Source organism: Pipistrellus hanaki (assembly GCF_964339955.1).
Source record: "Pipistrellus hanaki genome assembly, chromosome: 2".
NCBI classification, from domain to species: domain Eukaryota; kingdom Metazoa; phylum Chordata; class Mammalia; order Chiroptera; family Vespertilionidae; genus Pipistrellus; species Pipistrellus hanaki.
In genome coordinates, this window is record NC_140504.1 from 136,444,738 (window position 1) to 136,471,790 (window position 27,053).

The 27,053-nt window shown below is 41.5% G+C and overlaps 1 protein-coding gene across 7 annotated transcripts in view; it reads right to left on the bottom strand.

Moving 5' to 3' along the window:
• Positions 1-6,645: 6,645 nt before the first annotated feature.
• The window catches only part of LRRC8B (leucine rich repeat containing 8 VRAC subunit B), a 78,009-nt gene continuing 57,601 nt past the window's right edge, over positions 6,646-27,053 (bottom strand). For all 7 annotated transcript variants that reach the window (XM_084872325.1, XM_084872324.1, XM_084872323.1 and 4 more), the window contains 2 exons: positions 17,405-19,572; positions 6,646-10,153 (listed from right to left, as the gene is read on the bottom strand). In XM_084872325.1, coding sequence (XP_084728451.1) covers positions 9,881-10,153; positions 17,405-19,543 — 2,412 coding nt within the window. In that variant the 5' untranslated portion in view covers positions 19,544-19,572 and the 3' untranslated portion in view covers positions 6,646-9,880. The remainder of the gene's footprint in view (positions 10,154-17,404; positions 19,573-27,053) is intronic.

Here is a 27,053-nt window from a genome sequence, read left to right on the forward strand (position 1 = left end):
AAACCTGACCCTGCCATTTCCTGGAAATGTAATCTCATACGTAACCCAATATGCTATTTAACCTGCCCAGACCTATTTCTTTTTCTATGGAATAGAGATAATGCCTACACTAATATGTTTTCAGCATTGGTGATGCTTATAAAGTATATGACAGAAACTTGAGTCGGTTTTCAATAATGGTAATTATTGAAGATGGCTCTTTCAGACTCTACTTTCCTTTTATTTAAAAAGTTTAAAAAAAAATTGATTTCAGAGAGAGGCTGGGAGAGAGCAAAACATCAATGCGAGAGAGAAACATCAGTCGGCTGCCTCCTACATGTGCCCCAGCCGGAGATTAAACCTGCAGCCTGGGTATGTGCCCTCTGACTGAGAACTCGAACCCACCGCCTCTTGGTGTACGGGATGAGGCTCCACCTGATAACCGTGGCAATTTCACCTGGTTATGAATAACTGGAAAGAAGCAAAGGGAATGCCAGGTAGTGTAGGCATGCCATTTTGCAGGTTTGCCAGTAAGCCTCAGTTTAACACTCCCCAGAAGTCTGGGTGACATAGGGAAGGCACTTATCTGTTGGTCACACCTGGGAACAGATCATTGGCCAGAGTAGGCATGGTCACTTCCAGTGTGGGAAGATATGAGATATATAATCCCCTAAACAAAGGAGTTCGCTCTCTTGCCTCTTGCTTTCTTGTTCGCGCTTAACTCCTGATCTGTGGGGCGCCACGTGCCTGCATTTTCCCACACACATGGACTACTGGATTGCAACGAGGTGTTTTTTTTTTAAAATAAATATATTTTATTGATTTTTTTACAGATAGGAAGAGAGAGGGATAGAGTTAGAAACATCGATGAAAGAGAACCATCAATCAGCTGCCTCTTGCACACTCCCTACTGGGGATGTGCCCACAACCAAGGCACATGCCCTTGACCGGAATCAAACCTGGGACCTTTCAGTTGGCAGGCTGATGCTCCATCCGCTGAGCCAAAGCGGTTTCGGAATGGACTGCAACTAGTTTAATGCTAAACCAGGCCCAGCTACAATATGGAATGGAAACTGGACACTGGCTTTGTTTCTAGCGCTACTGAATCCCCAGCTGCACATCTTCCAGGACCGGATTAAGGGAAATGGGACTTTGCAAACTGGGGGATGTAATTCCATGCAAATAAAACTTTCTACCCCATCTCATCCTCTCACGGGGATCTCTGAAAATGCTTATCCCATCGGTATTCCAAAAACCTCTCTCCCGTGCATTTCTCTGATAACACAATGAACTCAGCCACACTGGCCAGGTACTAGTTTTCTTATAAGTGAAGTGGAGACAGGAGCTTGCAGTGCTCTGGGCCCAGCAATGCACTGTGCACAGGCAGGGGTCATTATCAGGTGCAGGACGGAATTAAAAGGAACCAGCTTGCTAGAGAATGCACAGGATGAGGAGCTAGGAAGAGGTCGTGGCTCCCCCACCAGGCTTTGGCTGCATGTAGGTGATCTGTGCTCCCGAGACCAGCCCAGAAGAATGAAAGTGATCTCACTGGGGCTGTGCAGACTTGCATGCCATCTTCAGACATGGGTTTTCGGTTGTCAACTAGTCACTTAGGCTTTCTCCTTCAGAAAAGTCCACGGTTCCTTCCGCTTGGAAAACTGCAATTCTAGAATGACATTAGGGGACGTGGGGAAGGGTGTGTGTGGAATGGATGGAGAGTGACTCACTGGCTCAGGAGATGACGAACTGGATAGATCCGGGGCAGGAGGAAGCACTGGGCTTATAGCTGACGGGAAGAGACCGATGAACAGTGTGTCACCTGTGAGTCTTCAGCGCCAGGAGGGTGAGAGGGAAGGAAGGGCTGATGTTGTTTCCCCAAACCTCTGCAGAAACAAACTTTGCAGACCTGTAGGTTGACTTCGATGCCACTTCTGAACAGTCACGAGGCCTTGGGAAAGCTAACCTTTTTAAATGTCTGAAAAACGGGAATAGCACATCAAACGAAGTTGTCGGTGGGCTGAGATACAAACAGAGAACCCAGTAGAGTGCCCAGCATGCAGCAGGTGCTAAATAGCATTATTGCTGTATTTGGCTCCACTGTGCTCTTTTCCCTGTGGTGACAGACTCCACGCCGAAGGAGCATGGACAAGCAATGATTAGATGTTTTATCTTTTTTCAGGTTAAAGCCATTAATGAGGCTCTGCTGAGCTATCACAAGCCCAGCAAATTTTCCTCAGGCCTCTTAATGGAGACGATCCGTTTTCCTTCCCTTAGTGAATTCTTCAGCCTTTCCCTTCCACTGAGCAATTGCCTGAGACTGGCTCAGTCTATTGTTAAAAAGATGATGGAACTGCTCTTTTCTCCCCATATGATCTGAGTAGTCCCTCTATGAAGTTCCCACAGAGGCAACAGGCAAGGATGGGAATACAAACCCAGTTCAGGGAAAGACTAGTTGGAAACCCCCTTCACTCAGTTGGCATTTGTTTAAACATTTGCATTTGCCGGGGTGGGTACTAATTTACAAGCAACACCCTATGTCACTGGAATAATTGGAAATAGGGAACCAGTTAACTCAGGTTCCCACATGAATGCAAATTGGTCCTGCTCCCAGTCAGCACATTGGAAATTGTGAAAAGAAACCACCTTGTAGAAAGGAAGAATCTTGGTAACTGAAAGACATTTTTGTGAGGAAAGCTAAAATCTCACCTTCAGTATGATGGGTACTTAATACTCTTGAAGTATGTGGTTAGGACAGCAATAATAAACGAGAGGGAGAAGGAGAGGGAGGAGAGGAAGGGAGGGAGAAAGGAAGAAAGGAAGGAAGGAAGGAAGGAAGGAAGGAAGGGAGGAAGGAAGGGAGGAAGGAAGGGAGGAAGGGAGGAAGGAAAGGAGGGAGGGAGAGAGATCCTAGGAAGGAAGTGGGACCAGGAGAATAGGGTGCATTTAGGGGAAAGAGGGGAGATCCAGCAGCTGACAGGCCTGCTCTTGATGCCTGGAGAAGAGATGGTCTATTGTGATGTTTGAAGAAAGGCTCTGAGCCATACTAACTTTCCTTTGCCCTACAGCTTCCACTTACCTCTGCTCAGTCATCTCTAAACTCGCACCCTTGTGGGAGTTTTTATATTGGAAAAGGAAATAACTAGACAGCTTATATCAAGGTTCATGGTTTTCAGCAATAGAAAACCAGTTCCCTCATCTCTAACAAATACACATTGAATAAATCAAAGAATGTTTTTTTAAGGGGTGCTAAATTCTTGCCTGCCCACCTCCTGTCTGGCCCTGCTGCCAGGCACTGCAGGGGGCTTCCTAAGGCATCTCATTTGAGATGGAGCCACTAGGATTAAGTGAGGCCCATTGAATTCTCAAGATCCTCCCGTGGAGGCTGCATTTGATAACGGCAAGGCAAAGAGACACTGAATAAAAGGGAGGGGAAGGAAGCTTCTATTTGGTTTGTTCTAATCTCAGCAGCAGAGGGAGACAGAGAGTAAAAAATAACGTGATGAGCTTTATACCAACAAATGCCTGTGCCAAAAGGCGAACAAACTTGAAGGTGTTTATTGTAAGTGTCGACGAAAAGGGGCCACATGCTGACCTGACTAACTCAGGGAATGCCTGCTTGGTGGCCTTGCAAACTCAGATACCTAAAGTAACTACAAAGGATGGGCTGAAATGAAAACTTTTAAAATTAAAAGCAGTTTATGGTGGTAGTAATGTCCTAGGCCATTATCTTCCCTGACAAAGGTAAAACCTTACTTATCTGAGCCTATTGTCTTTGTGAATGTATGATAACATATCGTTGGAATGTCAAAGTAATTTTCGTTTTTTTCTGGACCCTCTGAAAGCACAGGCACTGCTCTGGGGAGACCACAAATCCTCACTGAGTTAATTGACTGTTAACTATCTTGTACCCACTTAAGTAACAGAAGTGTATGTCACTTTATTTTTTATCCAATCCCAGAGGTTTCCCTGCTTTGCTTCCTCCCACCTCCCTAATCTATTACTAATGGAGTTCATGTAACTCACTTAATCTCCTCCTTTGACTGTAATGTATAAAACAAGGTGAAAAACCGCCATTCTCTGGACTATTAATTCATTAAGATTCTGCTTCCCAGCAATTGTCGACAGTTTGGCTCAAATAAACTCACAAATTATTTTATTTTTTACAGTTTGAATATTTCTTACGTCAACAAAAATCATTTGAAAAGCTCTTAGTAACACACAGTCCTATAGAATCATTGGTATTTATGAGGCAGGCCTTGATGATGAGATAACACAAGGTGAGAAGAGATTTGAATTTTAAAAAGGACTGCATACTTTTTCCTGATCTCCTTCTTTGGCCTATAGTTATATATTCCTCTGTAAACATGTGGCTTCAGTACCTTTGCACCTTTGGATGAACAGCTGGCCTCCGGACCTCGGAGATGAGGGGGACAGAGTTGACAAGCTAGGATTTCAGAGAATCCAGAGGAGAAAGAGGCAGAAGCCCCACAGAAGCTGAAGCTCCAGACTCACACTGTGCCCTCGACCACATCACAAAGGGCTCCCCCGTACAGGCAGCTCCTTCACCACGTTTTTGATAAGCCATTTTGCAATGTGAAAGTGAATGCTGAAGAACATACAAAGCCTCACTTAATATGGTGCTCGTGGGGCATGTCGCCGCCCTGCAGGCCGTTAGGACCAGCATCCCCAAACGCCCAGCAGTCCCTGGGTGGCTGCGAATGCCTTGGGTCTGGTGCAGAGTTTATTTTCTCAACATATAGGGAGGTAGAGGAAAGTCGTCTTGAAGAACCACTTTTCCAGGAAAAAATATGTCCATCTGGTTTCAGCAGTTAATTTCCTTCATAATCTGGCTCAGTACGTATCAAGTTCTGTCCTTCAGCAGAGAAAAGATCTGAGTATCAGCTTTCTGATGTGTTCTTGACGGTGTGTGTGTGTGTGTGTGTGTGTGTGTGTGTGTGTAAGCTAAATAGAGAGGTGGTGGTGGGGAGAGATATATCAAAATAATGATTTAAAAATAAAACAAACATAAAGGTCAAATGACTATGTGTCTATTTTCCCCAATAATTCTGTTTTTTCTCCCTTTACAAAATCTCCTGAAAATGTCATCTTGCAGCTCATTGTGTTTTTCTGAGAGGCAGAGATGGGCTGGCTGGTGATCTCAGGTCCTCTAGGAGGCACGCTGTTGGAAAGATGAACCTTTTAGGAGAGTGACAAGTTCCACCTTCCCCTCCCCCTCTGGCATTCATGGATCAATCCAGCTCTTTTAGGGGCTTGCTATTTTGTGACAATTGTAGCTTATTTTGAACACTCATGCGACTGTTATGAGATTCATGTGTAAACCTAAAATGATCATTTGGTGAGTTATGTAACCGTACAGCTGGCTGCACAGGGAGGTGTGGAAGGAGGGAGGGAATCACTTTGGGAACCTGGTCACTGACGGGCAGACACAGGTAAGAAACAGGACAGTCAACTTCTTTCAACTTTTAATCTGTTTTTATTTGCCATTTGTTATAAAAGTTGAATCTTCCTTTTACACAAAACATACTTTAAAAACAGTAAAGTGTACCAAAACTAATGGATCTCAGGCAAAGGGATTTACCACCAAAATGCAGGTTTTCATGGCAAACCTGAGGGCTGAAAACATTCAACTCAAGCCAAAGTCTTACATTTTCTAATAATTTATTGCCAGAGGCAAAAGCTGATTATGTATGTTTCAAAATATGGGACGAAGATAAAATAAGCAATGCTACCCTTCACTGGGATGCTAACAAGAAAATGGCTCTATTTCAGATTGGCCCAGTACTTTTCTGAAAGTGAAACATTTGATAAACATATTTAGTATTATACACAACACATATATGCACAGAGACATCCATTCTAATTTTATGCTCCTTTGTATTTTTTAAATTGCACCATCTCTGTTGATAATATATGACATGCAGGAGGCACTCATAATTGTTTTTCTCAGCAGTAGTGTATTATACAAGTCAAATGCAAAACTTGAGTATAATTAAGTTCAACTGGAAACCATCTCAATTCAGTGCTTTGGCTTACATTTTCTATGTTAATGCTTTCGTGGTGATGAAATTGTTCATGTAAAAAAAAAAGTTTAAGAGAATGTAGTACATTACCAACAAAGGAATTTAATAGGTAGTTCCAAGTGGATAGAGAGGTGATGGACCAGAAACAGGAAGAAAGCAATTAAATAGGACTGCCGTTTTTTCACTGCTTCGGCTTTCATATCCGGCTGAAGATGAGAACTATATTTAGGGCATTTTGCAAGTTTCATGTCTGTGTCATCATAATTCAAACAAGGGTACAAAATAACTCCTCCCCTCTCCCATCAGCCTTCCTCTTGTTTCCAGAAAAAATAAACAGATTCTGAAGCATTTATACAGCTTCTGAAAACAGACTTACACTTACATTCTCATGCTTTTGGGAGAGATGGGGAACCATTGGATTAGCTCTAACTACTGCAGGGTTGGGCAAAGTAGAACTACTCAGCTGGGCATGATTCTAGGCTCTGGATTCTTACCAGGCATCACTGCGAGCTCCCAAGCACAAATATACTGTTACTGTACAAGTGCTGATCAAATTTAAGGAGTTGAGTGTGAGTGGAGGGAGATAACAAAATACCTTATGTATATAGGACAATGATAAGAGAACAAAGATGGAAAGAGCATTTTATTGAAAATACAAGGAAATAAAGCTATAAATCCACAGAATTGTTTATTATAATAGTTTCTGAACCCATCAATATTATGCAATTTTAATAAACATATAAAATTTGAATCATGAAGCACTTGAAGAACAAAAACAAATATTTTCATCATCAAACAAAGGTCTGCAAATAGCTCACTGCAGTTCACCACAGCACACACATGCTGTGTATGCCACAGTGCTGAGATTCTGAGGATCTCTACCCTGTTTCACACAAACATGCGTTAAGGAACAGTGAAATATGGTGACATCCAGGGGGAAATTAAGACTGAGGGTGAAGAATGAAAACACACTATCTATGTGTCACATACAGGTACCCAGATGTAGGTTAGGAAATGAACACAAATATCTATAAATGCTTAAAACTGCTTAGGTTCTCAGGCTAAGGTTGAACAGTCAGTTTTTTAAAAAAATATATAACTAAGAGAAAAAACGCTCCATAACTACGAGAAATAAAAAATATCCTCTTGCAATTTTGGGAACAAATACTAAACGTATCCAACACTAATGTTACATTTTGCATATATAGGTAGCTGTGTGTGTCTATGTGTGTGCATGCAAATAAAATGAACCAATGCCATTAACTTTGTTCTGAATAACATCCATGTTTATTTTTTGGAAAATGTACTGCACAGTCTTGGAAATCAAATGCCAACTAAAGTCTCAAAATTTAAGTGAACCAACTTCATTTTCTCCACTTAAATTCCCCCTAAGTGAATATGAACACATGTAAAATGATCTGTTCCAACCACGCAGGAAAAGTGGCATTAAACCCCTTTTGTACGTCAGGTGGTGGTCTCAGAGTTCATTGCACTGGTGCAACGTCATTTCAAAAGCTACCTAAACTCTGGTGTGTAAGGATGAAAAAAGAAATCTGAGAACTTTTTAATGGCATCGAGAACAGAGTTTGCACCAGTTACTATACCCTTATGTTTGGAAAGAGGCTTACAATATTCACTCTTAATCCTGATAGTAACTCACTTCCAGAAATTGAGAGTGGTGATAAGGAAGATTCAGCCAATGCCTTTTGCATGTGAATACAACCAGTGACTAGCCAGGGAGAACTAGTTTGTCAGGAAAATAACAATTTAAAATTCATTTTGAAAACTCTTCTTTAGAAAAGAGGATGAAAATTTTCATACAAATTATGGCTAATTATTTGTCCCCAATCATTTAAGATTCTGAGAACATTTAAACACCTCTTCATGTATCTCATTCACATCCAAAACTTAAGATAATCCTATCTAACACGAGATCCACACACATGACAATTCTATTGTGAAATATGAAAATGACCATCAACTCACATTAAAAATAGGAAAATGACAAAAAGAACTCTAGATATAGTCAGAATCTGTTTTCTGAAGTCCTAGAAGAAAGTTTCATCAGTTATGCCTGGGTCCCTGAGAACTTGAATGTTCTGACTAAAGGCAAGTTTTGGTAAGAATTACATTTTTACACCATTCCTTCTCATTCAGAATAAACCATAAGGTTTAGGCAGCCTTTGGTGTTTTATAATTTTTATAGCTAATATTATTCAAATTCACTTGACGCAAACAATTCTTTCTCTGAGATTCAGTCCAGGTGTGTGTGGCAGGAGAGGGAAGCTACATTTTGTTATAAAGACGCACTTTAACCTTTTTGGAATGGGCAAAGCAAGAAAAACAGCAAACATCCCAACTCCATGTTTGCGGTACTCTTTACCCATAGTGTTTTCCAGTTTTGTCTAGGTGTGGTTAATCAATTACTTCATAGTCACACCAAAAATTGGATGACATCGTAATGCCTAGAGAAAAACACATTAAAAATGTAACATTTACCCAAAATGAGTCCGTTGATTTTCATGTTAACAATACGCACGGTAAAAGGCCAAACACAAAGGCTCTTTACATAAAAAGAGCAAACTGTATTCCAGAAAAGTTAACCAGAGGCATGAGATGAATTCCAGTTAAATGGGTTTATTTCTTTGTGAGCTCTGAGAACTCATTTTAAACAATGAATAGAGGCTGAGTGTTTTACATTATAATCATATCTACAGATCATGCAGATGGAGAAGAAAGTAAAGTGTTTTGGTTTAACTCTTAATTTCTACAAGATATTTTGTTGAAGTCAGTTTTAAAGATTTGAAATCTCTACCTCTCCCCTCCATCACAGTTTCTGAAGTTAGTAAGAATTGTACCCGTACGATAATAGCACAGCAACAAGGGAAGAGAGAGGTAGATGATGTGGCCATCCTTTTATAAGGAAACCCTTACATATTTTAGGGCATGAAACACAAGGCTTTTTGTTACCCAGAAGTAATTAGTTGCAGAGTACAAAAACATTTTGGAGAATGCACACAAACATGAGAATCATAAGCAGGCAAAAAAAACCCAAGCATGTTAATAGTAAATTCTTAGAGAAATGCATGTGTTCTCTGTACCTTACAAAAATGATTCCCACAGATTTTTGAATCCAAGATTATGCAATAAAAATATTTAAGTTTTACATTTAATATAAACACGAGCAAATAAAAAAAAAGCTTTGATGATGCACAAGAATAAATCTTGGAGAATACATGGATTTTCAGGATGTCCCAAGGGTGACACGTCCTAAGTACCCTGCTCCTGTCCTATGCAGAGGCCCAAAGCAGGCACTTTCTCAGGTTCATCATTGTTAAGAGAAAACCAGATGAAGGAAGGAAGACTCAATCAAGCTGACACAGGAAGTAAAAAACCAAGAAAAAATTCTGCCAAGCACCAGACACCCTGCCTAAAAATAATTAAGAACATAAATCAAAGACAGTGTTAAGTGTACATCAAGGACATTTATATTGATGAGTTTATGGTCTAGCTGATAAATAGCCAAACAAGACGTCAGTTAAAACAAGTGTGCAAATAAGTAATGGGGCTGGGGAGGGAGAGGAAAGAATCATCTTCAAGGTAATAACCGCAGGGTGGACATTCAATTATTTCATGTCCCCCATTCCACCCTTACAAGTCAATAAGTAAAAGATCGATTATTCACAAAACTCATTTCAGTGTTAACACCTTTTACCTGTTTACTTAGACACTGAGAGGCTTTAATAAAACATTTGATTATAGTTAGTCATAATTATTACCCATTTAAAAAATCTTTATAAGTTAGGAAATTTTAGTTCTCATTTAAAGCCCTGGGGCACACTTTTAGTTTTCTCTTTAGGTCAACATTTATCTAAGCATGTCTGCAAGCGTTCTGTGACGGGGGGAGGAAGAGTATTGAGCAAGTTCTCCTCGACAATCAGGCAGCTCCGCTTTAGGGACTGACACCCTTCCAGTTCAGGAGGAAGTGTTTCCAGGTAATTACCAATGAGCTCCAGATGAGTAAGGTTCGACAGCTCACCCACGAGAGGGGACAGACTCATCAGGCTGTTTTTCCCCAAAAGTAAACACTGCAGCTTTTTGCACTGAAACAGCCCATCTGGTAGCATCTCAATCTGGAAACGGAAAGAAAGAAGCCAGTAAGACCAGTTTGGGATGGCCTGTTAGAACACAATTACTTATGTATACCTCTACCCTTTTCCAAAAACATTTCTGAAGTTTACATGTAACACTGATGATAAATTTGAAGCAGATGGAAAATATAAAGGAAAAACAAGGACATCCCAACATGGAGTCAGAATTGAGGCTACCATAAACTTTTAAACCCTTGTTACACGTGGGTGGGCAACACATTTGGCTCCGAACATTCTAATAAGCAATTCTCAGAGAAAACCTAATCAGTTACATACTCATTGTCCCAAAGGGGTGGAGGTGGGGTCGGGGGGAGAGACAAGCTAGTAACTCAGGAAAATCATATTTTTTCTTGAGTCCTAGATCAGAAATAAATTGCTCTCAAGAGTTCTTGTGAAGAGTTTACTGTCTTATATAACAAGCAACACCCTAAAAAACATCCTGAGAACAGACATGAGGCTATTTCCTTAGGGTTTCACAGTACAGACTGAAAACATTATTCTGTTAAAAAAAAAAAAAAAAAAGTTGACAGAAGCAGAGACAAGAAGATGCGTATGATAACATATTTCATTGCCCTCTACATACGCACGAGTATATTCTTTACCCCTCTTCCTGTTTTCTGGCTGGTTCGATTAAATAATGTAGCACAGAGAAGTAATTTAAAATATGATAAATAGCCTGCAATTAAGTGAACTCCTGGAGCCACTCAACAGAACCGCTCCCCTACCTGGTGGGTAGGCTGCGTGTGAATTTCTACGAGAGCCGCCGGGTGTATATGAGGCAGGGTTTGATGGGGAAAGAGGTCCACAGGAGCGTGGAGCCTGCCCAGTGCCTTCAACTCTCACCCTGCCACTGAGGGGGAGTTTGGGCCAAGCAGAGCTGGGCTGCACACACCTCACTACTCTACAACACTCCACGTATTGATACAAGGTGGGGTCAGGGCATATTTGCTACCATGAAACATGGCTCTTGGTCCCGGAAGTGGCTGTGTTAGAAAGAAGGAGGATAGGAGCAGTCTGGAGGAGGATAGCCGCAAAAGATAAACATGTTCTATACAAACTAAAGAATTACCATACTACAATATATTCATAAATGCTCATTATGCTGGCACCTCCCCTCCATCCCCCACACGTACACTCAGTAAAAGAGTGCTGATAATAAACCTAACGACCACCGTCACTAAAACCAGCTTTCACTGTAGCTCATCACTGTCCATCAAAATATAATACTAGGTGCAAGCGATGAAAAAAAATCTACCCTTTTATTTCCACCTCTTCTCAAGAATGCAAATGCAGCACCGTGCATATGTAGATTTCAACACAGAGATATGACAGAGAGATGAGACAGAAGAAATGTCACTCCTTCAGAGACACTGGCAGCTGGAAGTGGAGTCAGTGAGACATGGGTAGAGGAAACATTAAGTCCTGTGCAATATGCTCAGGATAGTGCCTGCTGGTGCCTAAGCAATACGTAGCTTGTAAATGGGTGCTGAGAGCCTCCTTTTGTGCTTTGGTGTTGGGGATAAAGTGCTGAGTATGACAGATGTGTCTTTAAGAATCTTAGTCTAACGCAGGGTTTCTTAACCTTGCACTGTTGACATTTGGATAGGATAATACTTTGTGTGGTGGGTGCCCTAAACAGTATAAGATGTTTAGCAGCATCCTTGGCTTCCACCTGCTAGATGCTGGTGCCACTCCCCTCCCCAGGTGTGACAGCCAACAATGTCTCCAGGCAAATGTCTCTTGGGGGACAAAGTTGTCCCCGTTTGAGAAAGAGTAGTCTAATGGGAGAGAAAGATATTAAACAATTATTTATGTAAAGGGTGGTATGAAGAAGAGAGCCCTAACCAGAGGTGCATCTGGGTACCCACATCTCACTTCTTTGGTCTGCTTTCAGATGCCATTAAGAACCTTGCTCACTGGAACTGACTGCCTAGTGGTTGGATACCCTGAAGCCATGGCCCCCCACTCTCCTGTTGGGCTGTCAGCACTATCAGGTTTTCACCAATCTTGTTCCAAATCTCAGACGCTGTGATTTTAGCGACTTCCAGGAGAGGGATTTCACAAGGCAAAGGAAGTGAGCCTCTGAGGCCCGGCTGTCAACATGTCTGTGCTGCTGCCGTGACAGTGAGTCAGGGCTGTGGTTATGGAACCACTTCCCCAGAGCCAGTGTCCATCTCGGGCCTTTTCTCAGCATCAGCACCCGTGAAAGCACAAGCCCTAACTCATCTACTGGGATTCAATTTTGCTAAAGGAGGCTGGGCAGCTATGTTAGAGACCCAAGACCTCCTTTTAACTCTGCAATCTCATCCTGAAAAATCTACTTACACCTTTAAATAATAGTCTGCACGAAGCTTACAAGAACACCAAACATTTTTTTGACTGGGCCAATGAATTTTATTTATAAAAATTTTGTATAGCATTTACTTATACTAAATTCATTCAGCATATTCTTTCTTAGACTATATAATATGTGAACCAGAAAGAAAAGAATTACCTTGGTGGACCAGTGATTTCTTTTCAAAAAGAGAGGTAATAAAGTTCATAAACAGGAAGGTTTTATAGACTAAACTATAATATACACATATAATAAACTACAAAATGAACAACAAAACCAATGACTACAATATCACTCTATATCCTAGAATCCTCTAGCAACCAAATATTTTCAACAAAATTGAACTGATATCCCCAGGACATCCGAAGGAGGGTGATTCTATATCTATGGCTGACGTAGATAATGAAATACTCCACTGTTTCCCAGAGGCTGGGCCTTACTTCAGAATTCTAATCATTTCAAGAAACAAAGCTGAAGATTTCGTTTCTAAGTAGTGATGGTAAAAACAATAAGCCCTGCCACATAAGTGACCTTCCGCATCCTATCGCATTACTGTGTGAAATAAGGAGGGATTTCCATTGTTCACCTTTTGGCTAGACGTCTTTAAGTTAATTCAAGAAATGCTTTAAATGCAGAAAAGTAGAAGTCAGAAGACCTATGTTTACAAGATTTGAGTGAAGCTATTAATCCCCCCTGGCTCCCTTCCTTGTGCTTCTCCATCACGTTGCTTACGGATGAGCATCAGATGACACTTTAGCACAGGGACAGAGATGGATGCTGCTTTCCTCTCCTGTCTTCCACACACACCCTCTTCGTAGTAACGCCAGTTGGATCTAAGATGCACTAGAAAGCTCTAGAATAGGGGTTGAATCGCTTGGGTTCCATCTTCAGGTAGCTTCAGACCTCAGTTCAAATTACTAGGAGCCTAAGGTTTAGTACAGGAAAAGGAGGGCAGTGGACTAGAGCAGGGGCTGGATAGCAAATATCTTAGGTTTTGTGGGTGCTTATATAACCAGAGAGAAAAAAATTCATACAGATTTAAGTGATGAAAGTCAAAATATAGTAATAACAATTGAACATAAGTTTTTTTGTAATATAGGCCCACAAATGAGAATGGAATTTATTCATGAACTACTGAAATTTGAATTTCATATAATTTTTATGTGTGACAAATATCATTATTCTTTTGAGTTTTACTCCCAACTGTTTAAAAAAATGAAAACCATTCTTAGCTCAGATTTGGCACCCATATCTTTCAGATATGAGTCTATGTCTCTTCGTTTAGATCTGTATTCCTAATTGTAAATCATAACTGATTAAACCTTTTCATGGGGTCTTGTTTTTTGACTGTCCTTTCCCAACTCCTCGTTTTTTAAAAAGTTTTATTTGTTGATGAGAGAGAGAGAGAGAGAGAGAGAGAGAGAGAGAGAGAGAGAGAGAGAGAAACACTGATTTGTTTCCCTTATTTATGAATTCATAAATGGGATCAAATTCACAATCTTTTATGTTCTCTGACCTGGGATCAAATTTACAACCTTGGTATATTGTGACAACACTCTAACCATCTGAGCTTTCTGACCAGGGTCCAATCTTCTATGCACTATAATCAGAGTCACCTTTGAAACTACCAGTTCAAGCTAACTAGAACTAACTTTCTTTCTTTCTTTTTTTTAAAATATATTTTATTGATTTTGTATAGAGAGGAAGGGAGAGAGATAGAGAGTTAGAAACATCGATGAGAGAGAGTCATTGATCAGCTGCCTCTTGCACACCCCCTACTGGGGATATGCCCGCAACCAAGGTACATGCCCTTGACCGGAATCGAACCTGGGACTCTTCAGTCCCCAAGCCGATGCTCTATCCATTGAGCCAAACCGGTTTCGGCTCAAGCTAACTAGAACTTTCAAGCTCAAGTCTCACCACAGCTACTTTCCAATGAATCAAATATGAACTTGGCTTGCAGACCTCAAGGCACTCTCCATTCTGCCCACTTCATTAAATGTCCTCACTTCTTATTACATCTGGACATGTCTGTTGCAATCCTTTGTGCGTGATCTCTATCTTTTTTAGATTCCCTGCCTCCAGCGTTCTCAGGATATGTTCCATGAAACTCAGCGTTACTATGAAAAAAGTGTCTTGCTCAAGTAAGTTTGACAAACATTGCACACCATACCTCCCTCTCAGAGAAGCATAATGCATACTCATATTTTAAAAGCTCTGAAGTATCCTGCTGCAAAGCATGATAAAAAGAAATGATGAATACTTTGTGATAACCCCCATTACTATCCTGTGGAAGAAACTCTGGAGTGCCCTCCGGTTGAATGTCTATCATTTGGGGAACTGCCCGATAGCTTTGCTATCTAGATAATTCCCTATCTTATCTTGGTGCTCAAGTACAAGCATTCATAACTCTATCAGTCAATGCTCAGACTTGGACTTTGAATTGGGATAGTGTCACCAAGAAGCAGAACTCACTAAGAACCTACTTGGTGGAAGGGCAAGGGCTGCAGTGGCAGCAGAATGGAGTTTTCAGGGGCAGCCCTGTGCCCAGGGTTGGTCGGTGGCACGGTATCTCTACCATTTTGCTTTTGTACTATGATTTTGGCTGTGGTGCTTTTTGCTATCTAACTAACTTGGTGCTTGTTTTCCAAGTTTAATTCTTTTTCAGTGATAACATTAGCTACCCAACGTTCTTTAAAAAAAAAAGGTCTTTAATACCAAGGTTAGTATTTATTGCCTCATTTATGAATGTGATACATTTCTTAAGTCCTTTGAAGAATCTTTAAAACATCTTCTCTCAGGAATCTTTACCAACTTCTATTCCAAATACATGAATCAACTCACATTTCTGAGTATATGCATATGTAAATACTTATGCATCGAATTTGATATATTATTTTATTTTTTAAAAATATATATTTTTCTAATAGATTCCAGTGGCTATGCTTATGGGTAGATCAGCATTGCCATGATCTGAAGGGGGAGGATTTGTGTGTGTCCTCCTTCTATATGAAATGGCTAAAACAGAAAAAAAAAAAAGAAGAAGAAAAAAATATATATATATATTATTTATTTTAGTGAGGGAGGGGAGAGAAAAATAGGAACATCAATGATGTGAGAGAATCATTGATTGGCTGCCTCTTGCATGCCCCCCACTGGGGATCAACTCAGCAACCCAGGCATGTGCCCTTAATTGGAATCGAACCCAGGACTCTCTGGTCTGCAGGCCAATGCTCTATCCACTGAGCCAAATTGGCTAGGGCTATTTCTAATTTTTACATATATTTTGGTCTACTTTATAGAATCATGAGGATATCAAGATTAGAAGGAACCTTAAGATTAAATTCCACATGAAACCTGAATCTCTAATTCCCTTTAACAACCTTCCTACCAAGAGACTGATAATCTATATCTAGACAGTTTTATTAATAAGAAAATCACCTCTCCCTTCTTAATTGTTCAATCTTTAGACAGCTTTTTTGGGAAAGATGAGAAGTCTTTTGTTTGTTTTATTAATATTAATATTAGTTAACTGCATAATTTAACAACACTAATGATAAATCTCTAGAGCCATAGACTTCAAAGTATGGTCATAAAATTAACAGTATCAGCTTCACCTGGGACATTTTAAAAAGGACAACGCTTGGATCCTACACCAGACCTACTGAGATGGGAACCCCGGAGTGGGGCACAAGCCCTTCAGGTAATCCTGAAGTGAAGCACTATTAATATAAGTGAAGACTAAAGAGTTTTAAAATCTCCTTATCCTTTAAGACCTGAAGATTTCTTATCTAAGAATGGGCTCTAGCCTTTTATATATGTGTAAAGTCTTAAGAGCTCTAAAAATCAGAGCCCTCATTAAACTGAATGAATTTTGTGCCATGAATTTTGCCCTCACTCCCTGACTTTCTGGTATTCCTCTGGCAAGCCATGGTTTTCAAATATAATACCAGGTGATTAATATGTTTATTAGCAACACCATGATCACAGCTATATTTAGCATGAGATATGAATGATAAAAGGTCTAAGAGATAACGCATTTGTGAGTGGGATACAAGAAAACAGCTCCCATTTCCCACTAGAGGAAGACCCCTTTCCTCTCCTGGCAGACCTGAGTTCCAGGTTTCCCCGCCTCCCTCTTTTGGACATGACCATCACTTTCTTGCCGCGTTTGGATTTTTTTTTTTTCTTTTTCCTCCTCCTTCACATTTTAACCTAGGAAACTAGTCATTTATTTTGTTTTTTCTTGTTTCAGAGATGTTAAGTTTTCCTTAACTTGGCTTTACTGTTGCAAATTATGGTTCATTTGTAAAGCATGGGTGCTGGAAAAAGCTTCCAAGAAGCCCTAGTGTTGCATTATGGAACCAGGCCTTTCATTTCGCACTGCCTTTCTAGACATGCACGTAGATTTCAAATCTGCCTTACCGCATCACAAAAAAAGATTTATGAATAACTCATGCTCACAGCATATTTACCAAAAACTCCTATGACAGAGCGCTGAAAAGCTTTATGAAACTTTTCTAAGTAGTTAAGACCTTTCCAAAACGAAAAGTTAAGTTCTGTTATACCTAATTAGTTTAACATACTTCAACTGTGGTGTTTATGTAAAATATAGGAAAAGAGAATAAGGAAAACATGTTGAGCAACTACTACATATAAGGAACTGTGCCGAGTGCTTATATAGTTTTTCATAAAAATCTCCCTGACACTTGCAAGTTAGCTTAAAAACTGCTGCTCAGTGTTTTGGTAATTTGTCCAAGGCCACATGTCTAGTAAGTGCTGGTCAGGCTGTTCTCAGAGGATGCTTAGTGTGATTTAATGTCCATTTTCTCTATCTGCATTGCACACTGCAACAGCAGACACTCAAATGACTAAATAAAGAGAAGAAATTTACTTACATTGTTGTTGGTCACAGCAAAGTACTGCAAATTACTCAAATATTGGATTTCTTCTGGAATGAAGGTCAGGTGGTTATAGCTTAGATCCAAATAATGTAGTTTAGTGCATAGAAAAAGCTGCAGGGGTAGATTCTCAATATTATTATGGTCCAAAGACAGCTGCTCTAGATTAGATAATGCCCCAATTTGGGCAGGAATATAAGCAATGTTATTGTGCCACAATTTTAAGCAAGAAAGGTTCTGGAGATGCTGAAAGCTGATGATCTCCTCCACAGTTTTAAGGTTGTTTTCTTTTAGGTCTAACTCATGCAGATTGTTCAGGCTGAAAATGGAGTGTGGAATGCGTTCAAGGTCACAGCTGAGCAGCTCTAGGCTTTTCAGATTGACCATTTTTTTCAGGTTGTTCAGCACAACCAGTTTGCTTCCCTCGTTATTGAGGGACAGTTTCTGCAGGAAGGGCAGGAGGTCTGTGATGACTTGTGGGATCCGGGGCAGGTTGCTCTTCAAGTAGAGGGTCCTCAGGTTTTTTAAGTCCTGAAAGCCCTCCAATTGCATGGTGCTCAGCTGCTCAGGGAGGACACAGCCCGACAGATACAGTTCCTTGAGATTCTTCAGGTGAAATACCCAGCGTGGAATTTTCCCCATTTCGGTAAATTTCAGGCGGAGAACTTTTAAATTCTCCTCTAGGAAGGCCAGGGCGGGATGGTCTACCACCAGGGACGAATGGTACATATGGAGCTCCTTGAGGTTGACCAGCTGGGACACGGTGGAGGGCAGCTTGACTTCAGGAATCAGCTCCAGGCTGAGCACTTCAATTTCAGTCAGCTCAAACACATTGTCTGGAAGACCGTTCAGCATGAAGAGATGCAGTTCTACCTTGTCCTGGGCGTTCTTCACCAGCTTACTTTTCAGTTTCTCCACCGTCCACTCGTTATTGAGGTTGATCTGCTTCAGTTTGTTCTCGCTGACCTCTGACAGGAATATGGAGAAGCGCTTGGAATAAAGAGGATCGTACTGGTCAGCCAGATGGAGGATGAAGGCAAAGTCGTTCTTGACATCCGGTATGTCGCTGTAGTTGCTTTTCTCTCTCAAAGCCTCAAAGGAATATTGCTTGAGGGAGCTCCTCAGCATCCACCACAAGCTGTAGGAGGAGGTGAAGCCATAAAGTATAACCAGAATGACATAGAAGGAAGCCAGGACCTTAAATATTTCTGCCAAGGAGTAGACGCACTGGTAACGCTTATATCCCGTGAAAGCCTGCACGTCAACCGAACAGTCGATTTCAAGAGTGATGTAGGTTAAAAAATATGGAACGTAGCTAATGATGAAGACAAACAAGATGACTTTGACTATTATCTGCTTCAGATACACTCTGTAAATGATATCCTTCTGCTCCACGTGCATGCGGAACCTTTTCACCTTTTCAAAGATGGCTTTGGCCTGCTCGCCCTCCTTCTTGTCCAGGACGCTGGAGGTCGGGCTTTCTATGCCAGCCGACTCCATGCCGGGCTGCGGGTAGGGCAGTGACTGCTTATTGGTATCCACGTCGGCCGAACACCCTGAGGACGAAAGCAGAACCTTGGACTTGGAGTGCGTCAGCGGCCTCACCGACTGCTCGGCCACCGTTTCCGACAGGGCGCGGGTGGTCCACGGGGAGTCGAAGCACTTGTGCAGGATGGCCACAAAGTGCTCGAGCCTGGAGCTCGTGCTGGGGTAGTGAAGCCAAAAGTTGCTGCAGGCTGCGAAGATGAGCGTGTGCAAGAGCACCAGGTAGGGGAAGAACTTGGCGAACCAGTGGAGCTGCTTCTCGTAGCAGACGGCGTCGATGTAGGAGTACTGCTGGCGGTGGAGGTCGTTCTGGATTCGGAGGGGGAGCGGAAGCGGCGGCCCAAGGTCGGAGGAGGCGTTCGCGCTGGCTCTCAGGAGGTGCCAGGGCACGGTGCAGTGATTGTCGAATTCCACCTTACACGGAAGACAGCACAGAACCCGGCTCTGCGTCAGCTGCAGCGCGCCCGCCAGCACGGCCACCAGCAGCATGACCAGGGTGATGTAATACCAGAAGACGTCCCACCAGGGTTTTAGGATGTGATAAGATGACTGGGCGTCTGCTAAACATTTTAGCTCCGTTAGTGTGATCATGACTTTCCCTTGGAGGAGGAATACAGAAACTGGAAGAGAAAAATAAAAAGGGCTGAGCTAAAAGTATCCAAAATGAGCATTTAATTGCTAACGTTCATATACACATATCCTGCGTAGGATTCAGTTCAGGGGCAAACCCTTGAAGGCAGGACTGAGCAGGGAATACAGAAGTCACCTGGTTTCATTAGATCATGTCCACTTTAAAGCGCCATAGGTGAGATACTGTTTGGTGATAACCCAACCGGGGCAGGATGTGAAGCAACAGTCTCATTTCCTCCTGCATTTTGACTCCATGCTGAGCTATTAAAAACCGGATTTTCTTCAATCAACACTGGGACAACTTGTTCTTATGCTACTTGTTCCTAGCTACACTTTACAATCTCCCAAAAACGGTTTGAGTAAGCTTTGTTCCACGCCCTGTCCCCCACGCCTGGAGCATTGGCTTTAGCCTAAGAGTTGTGTTTCAGTTACTAAGAAGAACCTCTTTTGAGCAAGCACTGTCTTATAAAATTACCCCTTTTGAAAATCCTAGAGGGATCCGCCAATTCTATGTTCAAAACAAAATGTAATTTAATGCATTTGTTCCTCTCCTTCCTTTAGTCTCTCCCTCCCCCGCGCGCCCCCCCCCCCCAGCTCCTGTGATGTAATTAAAATTCATGTCCAACTCAGAGGGCTTAAAAGCTGACAAACAATAGTAATGGCTTAAAAAAGGATTGGGAATAAAAATCCAGTTAGAGCAATATTCTACTACAGAGACTCTCATGTTTAACGTTTCCATGCCAAAATACAATAGGATAAACGATGAAGGGCATAATCTATTCTTAAATTATCTTTGCCATCAGAAAAACAAGGTGGATTTTTCAGTTTCTTTAAAAGTACTCGATGTTCCTTATATAAATGGTTTATGTAAAGTTCAGGAGGCATTACATAAAACATTAAGTCATTTAAAAATATTTTTAAATCACTTTTAAAAATTGTTAATTAGTAAAATCCAGACTTTCTATAAGAGGGCACAGAGCAAGAGAGATAAAAGGACATTTTGAACCTAACAGTGCATTTGGCAAGAAAAAAGAAGAAAAACCATAGCAGGCATGGTTGTCTCTTGCTGGTGGTTCAGTTCTAACCTATGTTCATGGGCTTCTCTTGTAGTTTCTTGAATCTGAAGTCTTAGCATCTTTCCTAGGTCTGAGTTTCTCTTTCTAGATATCCTAGTATTGGTAGCACCCCCAAGGAAGCCTTTTTTGAGCTCATTCGTCCCCCTAGAGAGACGGACTGCCTCGAACCCCAGAATTCCATTACAAATGCTCTGTTATCTGTTAATCAGTGTGCTCTCTTTTGCTGGTCAGCTCCAACATACTCCTTATCCTCTGATCCTGAGCCCCATACCTTCTTGCTCTCCCACTTGTTAGGGCATCCATGACACTGATTTTAACTGCCGGACTGGAGCACCACTTTCTCCCTGCATCCTCGCTGAACATCATATTATATGGATGCGACTTCCTTTTAGGATGTGGGTCTTGATTATACAACTCGTCAGCCCTTCCCTCCTTTTGTTTAGTGGGTCTAATTCTAATTCTCAGTTCCTCTCATTCTGCCTCATCCAACTGCAGTCAGCCATAATTGTTTGTCAAGACAAGACAAAAACCAAAACCATGAGGAGTATATGAGACAAACAGAAAGTCCTGCACGTAGACCCCAAAATGCCATAAATGTGGTAGCAGGCTGGATGGTAGAACATATTAATGGATGATCATGAGAAAAATACTTAAGGTTTTTATTTGGCATGAATATATACTTTTAGCTAATAGTGTGATAGCTATTATGATGAATATAGCTATGTGCTATATTAGTGCCAACTACAGTTACGATATTACTATAATCTGGGGCCACATTGATAGGTGAACCCAGATAAAGGGACAACAGTCATTCTATACCTGCCTGGTGAGATCACACCTAGAATTCAATACTGAGTCATAGGTTAAAAATTAAGTGGGCAACAAAAAAAATCAGGAGCTACTTGTCTGCAAACCATTATCTACAGAGAAACACAGGTAACTGACGATATTCAGCTGAGATAAGGGCAGTGAAGTAGATGGAAACTACTCACCTCCTCCCAGGACTGATCGGAATTACAACAAATCATAGAACAATCATCCTGAAAAACCCACTGAAGACCGGTGGAAGATAAGCCTTATAATCAAGGATTTGCAGAAGAGACTGGTAGGAAGGGCCGAGATGTGAAAAGGGCTGTCAGATAAAAGTCTGGAGGGATCTCTTAGTTGCAAAGATCCTTCCTTAAGAGCAAGGGTTCTCAACCCTGTATTGGGATCCCCTGCCCTGAGCATCTGAGCCAGGAAGACGAGCCCAAATAAGATGTGGCTGTGAAAATCAGTGGCGATTCGGACCACCAGGGAGAGACAGCAGTTTGCTAGAAACCCGGGCACCCTCTTAAAGAGCCAGAGGAAAAAAATCTCATTCATGGCCACTCACTGTGGGTTCCGGTAGAAGGAAGATGGATCAGAGAGGACTGGAGTCATCCAGGGGGACACTGGGTCGTGTGCCTTAGGGAAGAGAGCTAAAGGGACAGCTGTACTAAATCCCTCCTGACACCATCCACAGGCACCGTCTTTCCTGGGTCCACCGTTCTCCATGCTGTCAGCCTGGGGAGTGCACTAGCCTCACCCACCTGACTTCCTGTGGCTCTACAAGGCTGAGCTCACGCCCGCACAGGAGCTGGCTGTCTGTGGTCAGTCTGGCAGCAGCACAGACTTCTTTGGGAAACTCTCAAGAAGATCTGAGCACATTCGAGGGGTGGAGAAGACAACGGGGAAGGATGGAGTTGTGTGACTCTAGGGCAAGGTCCCTCACACGCTGACCAGAGCCACCACCGACCCTGTGCAGAGCCCTCCTTCCACACACCCATATCTTGGTCTGTGTTCATCTGTTGAATTCTGCTGTCGTCACCCTCGCAACTCCCTGAGACTCCACCCACCACACAGATCTGCTGCTCCCAGGCAGGTGGTGGTTGGCCTTGGTGTACACTGAGGCTTTTGTTGAATGGCCTCAAACCTAGAAACTCGATGAATCCTACTTGCCCCTACCTGGTGATTCACTAAGAACCTACCTGACACAATTCGAATACTACCAGAGGCATTTTCAGTGACTGAACCTGGAAGGTAACCAGGAGGCAGAGGTGTGTCTTGAGCCTTTTACTCACCTGCCCCTAGGCTTGGTGCTGGTAGAAGCCAGGCTTAAAACACAGCTTGGCCCCTACCATGTACCCAGGCCTCACAGAGGCAGCCACAAACTGAATTGCTTTGGAGCTCCAAACTGGTCACAGGCAGCGCCTGACATTGACCTGCACTAGAGTCCCTCACAAGAGGCCCCAGAACTAGCACACCAGGTGACAGGCTTCAGGCCCCATCAGAGCATGACCAAATTAGTCCATAAGTGGCACAACCGAAGGGAGAGGTCAGCAGGCACCATACCCAGCTGGGGTGAATTGTGTGCTTTGTGGGGTTAGCCCCCAGACAGTAACTCGTACACTATGGTCAAGATTGATTCTCATAGTCAGCTAGACTGAGAATCAACACCATCAAGACAGGCCAATAGCACTCAAGACTCAAATACAACAAGAAGGCTCACATAAGCCAAACAAGAGACATGCCTGAAGCACTTAGCTCAGGTGACAAGGGAGAGTGTGTCACCAAGCCCCACAGAATACCTACTGAAAAAGGCCACCATACCAAGACTGGGAGGCACAGCAGATATGTAATACACAGAAACAAATACAGAGAGACAGCCAAAATGGGGAGCCAAAGAAACATGCTCCAAATGAAAGAATATGAGAAAAAAAAACACTAAAAGAAATGGAGGCAAGTGATCTAGAATTCAAAACAATGGCTGTAAAGATGCTCAAGAAAGCTAGGAGAAAATGAATGAGCTCAGTGAGAACCACAATAAAGAGATAGTAAACACACAAAAGGACCCTGAAATCATTAAAAAAAAAAAAAAAAAAAAAAAAACTACTCAGAGAAAGAGAGGTACCATATGATTTCACTCATATGTGGAAACTGATGAACAAAATGAACTAACAAGCAAAACAGAGACAGATTCATATAGAGAGAGCAGGAAAGTAAGCTGAATGAGGGCCGGGTGTTGGGGCGGGGGTAGTGGGGGGAGGGGGTGGGAAAGACAGAGAAAAAAACAAGAAGAGAAAAAAAACTCATGGATATGGACAAAAGTGTGGTGATGCCAGGGGGATAAATGGTATTGGAAGGAGACTTGACTTGGGGTGGTGAACAGACAATAGAATGTACAGATAATGTGTTGTGGAATTGTGCCACCAAAGCGTATATAATTTTGTTAATAAATTCAATAAAAAGGAAAAACAAACAGGAGTGACATATGTTATCTATATATATAAAAGCCTAATATGCTAGTGTCTGACTATTCGACCGGTTGCTATGACAGGGGGTAGATACTCTGACCAGTAGGTTGGCCTGCTGCTGGGATCCGGTGATCAGGACTGGGTGAGACAGGCCAGACATGCCCTGGAGCCAACCTCCCACAGTCCCTCCCCGGCCTCTAAAATATTTCTTCTAATTAATCTCCTTTCAGTTGCATGAATCTGTACACAGGGCCTCTAGTAATAAATAAAACAACAACAACAACAACAACAACAAAAACTAAAAAATACCTAAAATTTCCACATATTTCTCCAAAACATTTTAAATCCACAAAGCTTTTTTTTTATTTTAAATCCTAACAGTAATGCTCTTTGTTGTTGTTGTTAATTCTCACCCAAGGATATTCTTCCATTGATATTTATAGAGTGGAATGGAGGAGGAGAGTTAGAGAGACATGTTGGTTGCCTCCCGCACACGCCCTAACCAGGGCCAAGGATCAAGCTTGCAACCAAGGTACATACCCTTGACTGGGACCCTTCAGGCTGCAGGCCAACACTTTATCCCCTGAGCCAAACCAACTAGGGCTCAGATCCACAAAGCTTTTGGGCTGGTATCTGATTTTGCATTTCATTGATACAATGTTGTAAAAATGCTTTGGCTTTTTCTTCAGTGAAATGAAACAAAAGTCATAATTGAAGCATTCATGGCTTCAATAAAACTGTTATATATACAGCTGCAGTGATATTTAAATATGAAAGCATTTTAGTTGGATATGAAAAACACAAAGGATCAACAGGAAGCTGATTTTAATAGATGTGATGAATAATTTATAGAGGGCATGATTCCCAGGTTCATACTCCAAATCACAGCAGTAAATGGTTTCAGCAGTTGTCTAAGTTATGGTGTGTTACAAAACTAACAGTAAGATAATTTTATCTTGAAAATGTAAAGGCTATTTTCTACATTTGGGATGCAGTTATAAAAATGTTTTTGCTATCACTATTAAGTTGGCCTGGAAGACTGCAAATTAGACCAAAGTCCTGAAAAGCTGCCTTTTTAGGCAGCTTAATCAGTTTGGTTATTCTTTTAAACTAAGAGCTTGTTTACATTGAAAACTTGCAGTAGATTGATAAAAATAATAAAAGCACACATATAGACATCGAAACTTACACTCTTAAAAAAAAAAAAAAAGAAAATCAGTAACTAAAACTGGCAGATTTTTCTGTATAGCTTGCCTTTGATTTATATATTTCTATTTCCTGTCTCAGGGAGAATATGAAGGCTAGGTTATGGTGCTTTAGGTGCAAACTGTCTTCTGGATAATGCTAGGTGCTCAAGACCGTTTATTTAGCACAAACTATTCGTTTTTTGCTACAAAAGTTCAAAGATTTACAGAAGGCTGCTCTCTGGATATCTGTGGTTGTGATCACTAGTTCTTTTATTCAAAACCTTCACTATTCTTGATCAATGTTGAGAAATGGCATGTTCACAAACACAGTGAATTTATAATCTACTTCATTAAAAAAAAAATCATTACTAATATTGATGAAATCAGTCTTTTTCTAACACTTTGTTGGGTCAGCCGGAAAACCTTTCCTTTCCTGTCCCCTGGCACTGGAAGACCAGGTGAGGGGACGATTCCATCTGACGGGAACACCTCACATTGGGATTGGGATTGGCTCCAGTCACTGTTCACGTAAAACTGCTGCCCAATCCACAGATCCCACAGTCATGGCTCTCAGCGAGGTGATCAGGAACTCCTGTCCCTCAAAGTCCTCTCAAAGTGGAGAAGCAACAGTTAATGCTGGTTGTTTGTCTACGGCTTTGCCCCAGTTAAACTGAATTTCAGTGAAGTGTTATGATATAATCCTAGAGGAATGATCATTTGTTTGCTAGATCTTTGGATGCTGGAAAGAGGGAAGGAAGCAGGGAAGTCAACAGAGAAAAAGAAAGGGTAAAGAAGAGAACAAGACCTTACTGAGCACCTAATGTATTCCATTTACTGTGTTAAATCAGCTTGTTTAGTTTTATAGCTGCATTAAGAAATAAATATTTCACCCTGCTCTGACAGCTCAGTTGGTTAGAGCATTATCTCAAAATGCCAAGGTTGAGGGTTCAATCCCCAGTCAGGGCAGATACAAGGATCACCCAATGAATGTTTCAATAAGTGGAACAATAAATCTCTCAATCTCTCTCTCTCTCTCTCTAAAGTCCAATCAATAAATAAAAAGTTAAAAAGAAAATAGAGATCTCCATTTTATTGGTGAGGACATCAAGGCAAATAGTGGTTACTTGCCAAAACCACCCAGTTAATGGTTATCTTTCTGTGGCCTGAAGCCCCCCACCAATCCAAACTCCATGCCTTCCATTGCATTATGCAGAAACATCTAAGTGCAGCTGGAATAGAGGAAGAAGAGAGGGAAGGGAGAAAGTGGAAAAATAAAAAAAACAAAAATAAAAAGAATGTGAGAAAGCTCTGAAATCTGCCAATAGTTTTTTAAGATTAGTCCTATCTGTGGTGAGGGTAATCCTAAGCAGATAGTAAGGTAGGCAAACCTTGACCCATCATCTTCCAGTTTCTGGGTCACATGGCTCCATCTTTGTCATTTCTTAAGAAGCTATTTGGTAAATTCTCAACTTAATGCTCATCCCTCCCAGAGACATTGCCATGTAATAAAACATTTTGCTGCCTTGGATGGTGTGCTCAGTTGGTTACCAGGAGGTTGCCAGTTCAATTCTCAGTCCAGGGCACATGCTGGGGTTCTGGGCTCAACCCCCAGTACAGAGCATGCAAGAGGCAGCTAATCAATATTGTGCTTTCACACTGATGTTTCTTTCTCTGTGTCACTCCCTCTCCCTTCTAGTCTCTCTAAAAATCAATGAAAAAAATATCCTCGGGAGAAGATTAACACCAAAAATAATTGCCAAAAGTATAATGACAATTTTCTGCAAAATACATTTGAAAAGAGGACATTTATTTGCTTAGTAGGGTGATCCAGCTTCCAGGTTAGCTTTATAAGCAGGAGGTCTGGGTTTTATTTTGCAGAGACAACTTTCTTGAGTATTTATTTTGATTTCTAAAAAAACGCATTTTTAGATTC